The sequence below is a fragment of the Trichechus manatus genome, unplaced genomic scaffold (genome assembly GCF_000243295.1).
Source record: "Trichechus manatus latirostris isolate Lorelei unplaced genomic scaffold, TriManLat1.0 scaffold00009, whole genome shotgun sequence".
In the NCBI taxonomy this organism is placed as follows: Eukaryota; Metazoa; Chordata; class Mammalia; order Sirenia; family Trichechidae; genus Trichechus; species Trichechus manatus.
In genome coordinates, this window is record NW_004443945.1 from 3,373,291 (window position 1) to 3,381,372 (window position 8,082).

Sequence of the window (8,082 nt, forward strand, 5' to 3'; positions counted from 1 at the left end):
ATAAAACAACATGTGTACTACTGTTTCATGAGAAACTATTTGTTCTGTAAGCCTTCACCTGAAGTACAATAAAATATTTTTTAAAAAAAATTAGTAAAATTTCAACTTTCCAATTCAATCTCAGATTGATCTCCCCAATCCAGATTTCCTGGGTGGTGACTGGAAAAATCCCAGAAGGGCCCAGGTGGCCACTGTCATAGGCAGCCACTTCCCTCTCCAGAGCTTCCCAGCCCACCTCCCAGGGGTGGGAATTTGCACCTAACAAGGCTATGTGGCCTCTCCTTGTGAGAGGGTTCCAGAACTTTCGTCCGCAAAATGAGGCTTTGGGTGTGCTGGTACGCAGCGCACTCAGCAGGACCCAAATGCACTGGCTGGAAGTTTTGCATTGTTCTAACTGTTGTAAAACCTCCACAGGGATCTTAGCATTAATACTAGGTATTCCCGCCCCTTGCATAGTTCCAATAGCATCTGCACCACCGAGAGCCATAGGTGCGATTCACCATAACCCTGGGGGTCTGAGGAGCGAAATTGCTGGCAACAGCTGCAAGGAAAGCAGAGGTGGCACGAGACCTTATGCCAGGGAGCCATTATCTTCCATCTGGGGAGTCACTCCTCCGTCCCTCTTGGTACAAAGCTGCCCGAGACACAGGAGTAAACCGTATGGCCAACACCAGGACACATGGAACGCCCAGACCCAGGGGACATGGCGCAAGCTTACGTTGCCTAAAGGTGTGCTCACACCTGGGCCCTTCTGTCCTCGGAAATTATCCAGTTAAATTGTTTCCGTCCTATTATTATCATGGAGTTCCTGGCTCCAAATAATTTAGGTAAGGTCAAGATAAGGCCTGCTCCAGCAAACACACCAGCGAGCACATCCAGCAAAGGCGCCAGCACACCAGCAGGTGAAGATCCGATTCGTACCCAGTGAGCAAGCCAAGAGCAGTCCCCCAGACAGGCTACCCAGGAGTCGGGAGGTCATGGCCTAGTCATCCTGCTCACAGTGCCAATTGGTTTAAATGTTTTCCTTTAGTAAGTCCTTTGATGGCAGGACACAGTACATGGACACCCCGGACAGCAGAAGCATTATGAGCGTACTCACGGTTGAGAGCGAAGGGCTGCCACGCAGGGCCACACAGGGGGCTCACCTGGGGAGCAGGGCTACAGAACGGCTTTCGGTGGAGACCAGGGGCTTTTATCACAGGACTATTTTGATGGTACGAAGGACAGGGAACAGGCTCTGGACTGGGGAGTTTAAACTATATCAACAGTTCAGTAGGGGAACTTTGGATTAGGCCCTGCCCACAGAGGCTTGAGTTTGGGGCATTTGCAGGTGCTGTGGTGATGTGGAGAGGAGCCCTGGTGGCGCAGTGGTTAAGTGCTAACCGGTGAACCAAAAGATTGGCGGTTGGAACCCACTAGCTGTTCGGGGACGGAAAGATGTGGCAGTCTGCTTCCATTACAGCCTTAGAAACATCATAGGGCAGTTCTACCCTGTCCTATACGGTCACTATGAGTTGGAATCAACCTGATGGCAACAGAAGAGTGGCGATATGGGGAGTGGGTTTGTTTGGTTTTTTTTTTGGCAAGTTGCTTTGGCTTGTTAACAGCATGTAGCAGGGTGTGGGTTTGCTAGGGATTGGTTGAGGATGTAAACTGGTTTTCAGGATGAGGAACAGTATATGTATTTATATAAACCTATTGCCTTTGAGTCAATTCTGACTCACAGTGACACTGTAGCACAGGGTAGAACTGTCCCCTGTGGTTTCCAGGTTGTGATCTTCACAGCAGACTGCCACATCTTCCTCCCGCACAGCGGCTGGTGTGTTCAAACCACCCACAGTTCACAGCCCAGCGTTTAACATTTATTGATTTATATATGTTTATAGCTTAAAGATTTGGACTCAAGATGAGTCAAAAACCCAAACCCATTGCCTTTGAGTCAATTCCAACTCATAGTGACCCTATAGGATGGAGTAGAACAGCTCCACAGTGTTTCCAAGGCTCTAATCTTTATGGAAGCAGACTGCCACATCTTTCTCCCGCACAGTGGCTGGTGGGTTAGAATCGCCGACCTTTCGGTTTGCAGCCGAGCGCTTATCCACTGCACCACCAAACCAAAAAAAAAAAAAAAAAAACAAATCCACTGCCATAGAGTCAATTCCAACTCATAGTGACCTTACAGGACAGACTAAAACTGCCCCATAGGGTTTCCAAGGCTGTAAATCTTTACAGGAACAGACTGCCACATCTTTCTCCCTAGAAGCAGCTGTGGGTTCGAACTGCTGAACTTTCGGTTAGCAGTCAAGTGCTTATCTACTGTACCACCAGGGCTCCTAAAAGATGAGTCAAGGCATCACTGAATGGTCATATATGTTACAGTCATCAAGCGACTCTTTCAGCAAGGGTCTATGAGTATGTAATTAACTTTCTCTGTCTCAAATTGTTTTATTTTACCCTCACTCTTATTCTTTTTTTAACTTTTTACTGATGTATAATATATACATATACACAATCCATTAGTGTACAGCTTATGAATGTTTGCCCCAATCACTACCTAGATTAGGAAATATAAGCCCCCTCCCAGGCACTACCCTCACAACTTCCCCAAAGGTAACTGACACCCTAACTTCTATCAGAGTAGATTGGTTTTGCCTGAGTTTGTTTTTATGTAACCAGAATCACAGAGTATGTACTGCTGTGTCTGGCATCTTTTGAGCAATATTGCCTTTTGGAGATTCATCCATGTTGTTGCATGTAGCTGCAATTTGTTAATTCTGTTGCTGGATAAAATTCTATTTTATGAATATGCCACAATTTACGTATCCATTCTACTGTTGATAGACATTTGGGTTGTTTCCATTTTTTGACTATTACTTATGATACTTCTATGAACATTCTTGCACTTGTCTTTTGCTACACATATATGCAAAACTCTGTTGGGTAAATACTCAAGAGCGAATCACTGACTCAGGGTACATGTGTACATGTTCAGCTTTCACAGAAACTGTCGAACAATTTTTCAAAGTGATTGTCTAATTTCTACTCTACCAGCAATGTATGAGTGTTTCAGTTTCTCTACACCCTCACCAGCCCTTGGCATTGCCATTTGTATGAATTTTCTAGGGCTGCTCTAACAAAGAACCACAAACTGGTGGCTTAAAACATGAGAAATTTATTGTCTCACAGTTCTGGAGGCCAGCAGTCCAAATTTAGGGTGTCAGCAAGGTCATGCTCTCTCCCAAGGCTCCAGGGGAAGATCCTCTCCTGTCTCTTCCAGCTTCTGATAGCCCCAGGCGTTCTTTGGTTTGTAGATGCATCTTTACTAGCGGTACTTTCTCTTTGTCTCTGTGTCCCTTCTCTTTTATGAGATGCTACTCAGATTGGGAGCCCTGGTGGCACAGTGGTTAAGAGCTACAACTGCTAACCGAAAGGTCGGCAGTTTGAATCCACCAGCTGCTCCTTGGAAACTCTACAGGGCAGTTCGACTCTGTCTTATAGGGTCGTATGAGTTGGAATCAACTCGAGGGAGGTAACTCCAGTCTTAATTTAACTGATAACATCACAAAGACCCTACTTCCAAACAAGGTCACATTCATAGGTACAGGAGTTAGGACTTCAACATATCTTTACAATCCTTAACACCATTCAATTCAATCCATTCAATCCACAATTCAATTCATAACACCATTCTTTTTAATGTTAGCCTTTCTGATGGGTATATAGTGGCAGCTTATTATGGTTTTAAATTTCATTTCCCTGAAGACTAATGGGATTAAGCTCCTTTTCATATGCTTATTGGCCATTTGGACACGCTCTTCTGTGAAGTGTCCAAATCTTTTGCCTATTTTTCCATTGGATTATCTGCCTGTTTGTTCGTGGTTTGTAAGAGTTTATTACACATTCTGCTGAGTCCCCTTTTTGGATATATGTATTGTAAATATCTTCTCCATCTCTGTAGCTTGCATTTTCCTTCTGTTAGCATGTCTTTTGATGCACAAAAAGCTTTTAACTTTAATGTAGGCCGATTGATTGACCTTTTACGGTTAGTGTTCCTTGTGTTCCGTTTAACAAATCTTTTCCTACCCCAAGATCATGAAGGTGTTTCCATCTTTTAGAAGCTTTGTTGTTTTACCTTTCACATTGCCTCTTTTTTTTTTTGGTAGGACAGCTAAGGTTTACTTAAAGGGCAAGAGTTGACACTGTTGTTATTGTCGTTGTGTGCCATTGACAATTCAGACTCATAGCAACCCTATAGGACAGGGCAGAACCGCAGAGGGTTGCCAATGCTGTAATCTTTACGGGAGCAGATCACCAGGTCTTTCTCCTACAGAGCAGCTGGTGGGTTTGAACTGCTGACCTTTCAGTTAGCATCCAAGCTCTTAACCTTTGAGATTGGTGGTGAGATAGTGATGTATTGGGAAGGGGGTGGGGGCAGGGTTTCCACCCGTCTGGTAGCTCCTTGCCTAAAGGTCACAGGATGTGAAAGTTCCTCTGATCCTTGTTTATGGCATTCCAGATAATGAAACCCAGCTTGGATTTAAAATTCTTCCAGGAAGTGTCAAAGTTGAAGAGCCCAGGAGACCTCTGAGACTTCTGATAATTGCCTTGGGAGCTCCCAAAGACGCAACTGCCCTCTTGGCTTACTTTCCTGACTTCAGAGTTGCTGAGGCCTTCCTGTTACTGCAATAACGCAGATTGGAGCCGCCTGCCACAATAGCCAATTCTGAGACAGGGGTGAGGTGAGCAGCAAGATGTTTATTATACATCGATATATAGGAGACAGAGGCGAATAGATTCCTCCAAAAAACCCGTCTCCCCCACTGGAGGTCGGCTGGAGTCTTTTATAGGGACAGGGTTATGGATCTTCTGTGGTAGTTAGGATGTCTTAGATGAGTTAACCTTCCACTGGTATTCTTAGAGGTTATCTGGTGACATCTTTGGGGATTATCTGGCGACATCCTGCTTTTTCTTGTCACAAGATGGGTGCTTTGTTTGGTTTTTCATCCTTAGATCATTATCACTTGTTTTCTACCCTCCAGGGAGGAACATCAGTTAATCTTAAACATTTTTGTAGAGACTGGAGAAAAAAAGATCAAGAGACAATGTGGCGGTTAGCAATGGGGGAGTAAACAATAGTGAGCCGGGCCTATGCAGGCTCTTCCATTCCTGTCCTCTGAATCCTAACCCCGAAATCTTCCAGACACGCAAACTTTGTTCCCGGGGTTGTCGCACTCGGGTTTATTTCCACCACCACTTCCACTGCTGCTGCTTGAGGAAGAGCTGGTGTTGGATCCTGGGAGCCTAAGTAGCTGCCTTGATCAAAATTTCTACTACTGTCTAGGGTCAGTCCCAGCTGGCCCCTGAGTTGCTGCTGCCACTGTTGCCACCACTGCGGCTCCACTGTGAGCTAGTACTTCCCCCAAGCCAGACGGTGAGGGGTTGATGCACTTAACATTCTGGTTGCCGATGCTGCCTCTCTCACTGAGTCATCACTAGCCCGGGCCATAGGTTCCAAAGTTGAATGACCCTCCATTGCCTCCTTGACCCCAGGAGCCTCCCTGAGAGTTGATTCCAAAGCCGCCACTGAGCTGCTGGGGTATCCATGGCCCAGGGAGTCCCTGGATCTCCAGGATTGCCCTGGCTATGGCCTCTGAGGCTGCCCTGAGAGCCAGAGATGCCAGGAGCTCCAGATGGAGGCTGTCACTGCTGCCGGGCACACCTGCCAGTAGCCGTGGGCAGCATCTATTCCATGTCAGATGATATCCTCAGCCTGTTTGCCAACCTCACTCCCACTGTTTTCAAGAGCATAGGCTGCTTCCCTGACCCTGAGGTTGATGGCCTCCCCGACCTCGTGGCCAGTGGCATCTCCCATCCCAGGGCTCATAGCCTCCCTGACTCCAGAGCTGGCCACCTCTCCAACCCCTCAGCCAATGGCCTCCCCAACTCCATGGCTAATGGCATCTCCCATCCCATGTCCAATAATCTCCCCAGCGTTCGCTCCAGCACTCTCCCCACCTCTCACCAGTAGGCCAGCCTCCTTGTTGCCCAGGCACAGGGCCAGCAGGAGGCAGGCCAGGGACCCCTGTAACTTCATTTCTGCCTTGTTCCTTCTCACTTTCCTGAGCGTCTCCCCCTTCTCCCCACCTAAGTTTACTTCTTTCTGCCCTTTCTTCTCCTTTGCCTCTGTGTGCCCACCTCCATTCTCTTCTTCCTTCTAACCTCTTGTTCCTCCCTCTCTCTGGGTCTGCAACCCTCTCCCTCCTTTCCCAGATTCCTCTGGCTTCCCTCACATTGATTTTTTTTTTTATTTACAAATTTAAAAATTTCATTGTTACTTTCCATAAGAGATACATCAGCTTATACTTCGTAAATAATATGTACATGTCCACTTAGCTATATCCTTAATAATATTGTATTTTTGAGAATTTTTAAAGGTCTAGTTGGATTTCACTGTGGGAAGAATAGAGAAGGATGTCTTTTAATTTGCAATCAAATCTGGGATAGGTTTATGATACAGAACAAAAATAGAGGTTTTCCTTCTATGTAACCAGTTGCTACGGAGTCAATTCTGATTCATGGTGACCCCATCCATGTATGTCAGACTAGAATCTCTAACATTGATTTTTTTCTTTTTTCTTTTTTCTAGCACTTCTTAGTGGTATCATTTACTTTGGTCAAGCTGTGCTCATTACCTTACATTCGATGTTACTTTTTCCCATCACCCATCCCTGCTTTCCACCAATGAACATTGGTTTGTGTACATATATACATATACAAATATATACATATATATTCTTGTCTTTGTATAGAAGTGGAATCACACAATATTTGTCCTTATGTGATTGACTTATTTCACTCAGCATTATGTCCTCCAGGTCCATCCATGTTATAATGTGTCACTGACTCATCATTGTTCTTTATGGTTTCATAGTATTCCATTGTACCTCATTTTGCTTATTCTTTCATCACTTGATGGACACTTACTTAGGTTGTTTCTTCTTTTTTTTGCTATTGTGAATAAAACTGCAATGACATAGGTATGCATGCCGTCCATGTTAGGAGATCTCTAGGATATATATCTAGGAGTGTGATCGCTTGATCATAAAGTATTTCTATTTCTAGTTTTTTGAGAAAGCGCCATACCGTTTTCCATAGTGGTTATACCATTTTACAGTCCACAGGCAATGAATAAGGGTTCCAATCTCCCCACATCCTTGCCAACATTTGTTGTTATCTTTTTTGGGTTTTTTTATCAGTGCCATTTTAGCTGGGGGTAAGATGGTATCTCACTGAAATTTTGATTTGCATCTCTCTGATGGCTAACAATTGTGAACATCTTTTCATATGTTTGTTGGTTGCTTCGATGTCCTCTTTGGTGAAGTCTCAGTTCCCTCACATTGATTCTTTGATGCACCCTGATTTCAGGTGTGTTAAAATGTGAAAAACAATGTGTATCCAAGAATTGATAAAATAACATTACTTTGTAAACTTCATTTTTTAACTTAGAAATTTGTGGACATTTTTCTCTGCTGTTAAATATTATTCTACAAGACGTTTTTCAATCACAGTCCATCCCCTAGAGCAGGAGCTGTAGAATCAGACAAGCCTGGTTAATGTTCTGGCTTTATCTCTCACAAGCTGTGTCACCTTCAGCAAGTTATGTAAATGGGAAGGGCCTTGATCCTGAACTGAGCTGGGTACATAGTTGAATCTCAATTCAAAGTTAATAATTGATTTAGAAGCTTTACATCAACTGAAACAGTGGATTGTTAACTCTAGAACAATCTTATTTATACGTTAAAATCTCCTAAAGACCTAGGATAGGGCACATTTTGTGAGTTCATGGTCTTATTGTATGTGACTAAGAACAATAAATTACATCAAAATGAATGCCCTGTGGTAGCTGAAAACTAAAGTCAGGGTTGGCAATTGAACCACTTAATCAAATCCTCTTATCAGATTACCAGATTATTCTTTATCAGTAAGTAAAGCTAGTGGTTAAGAGAGGACTCTAACTTTATCTTAGGTGGTTACTTTGAGAGGAGAGTTGCTTAACTTCTCTGTGCCTTACCTTATCATCTA

At 44.1% G+C, this 8,082-nt stretch overlaps 1 protein-coding gene across 1 annotated transcript; it reads right to left on the reverse strand.

Moving 5' to 3' along the window:
* Positions 1–4,470: 4,470 nt before the first annotated feature.
* On the reverse strand, positions 4,471–6,094 carry LOC101353023 (dermokine). The gene is given in 5 exon segments (XM_023725905.1): positions 4,471–4,674; positions 5,359–5,423; positions 5,426–5,622; positions 5,657–5,701; positions 5,703–6,094. Coding segments are annotated over 5 exon segments (903 nt in total).
* Between the last annotated feature and the right edge of the window lie 1,988 nt (positions 6,095–8,082).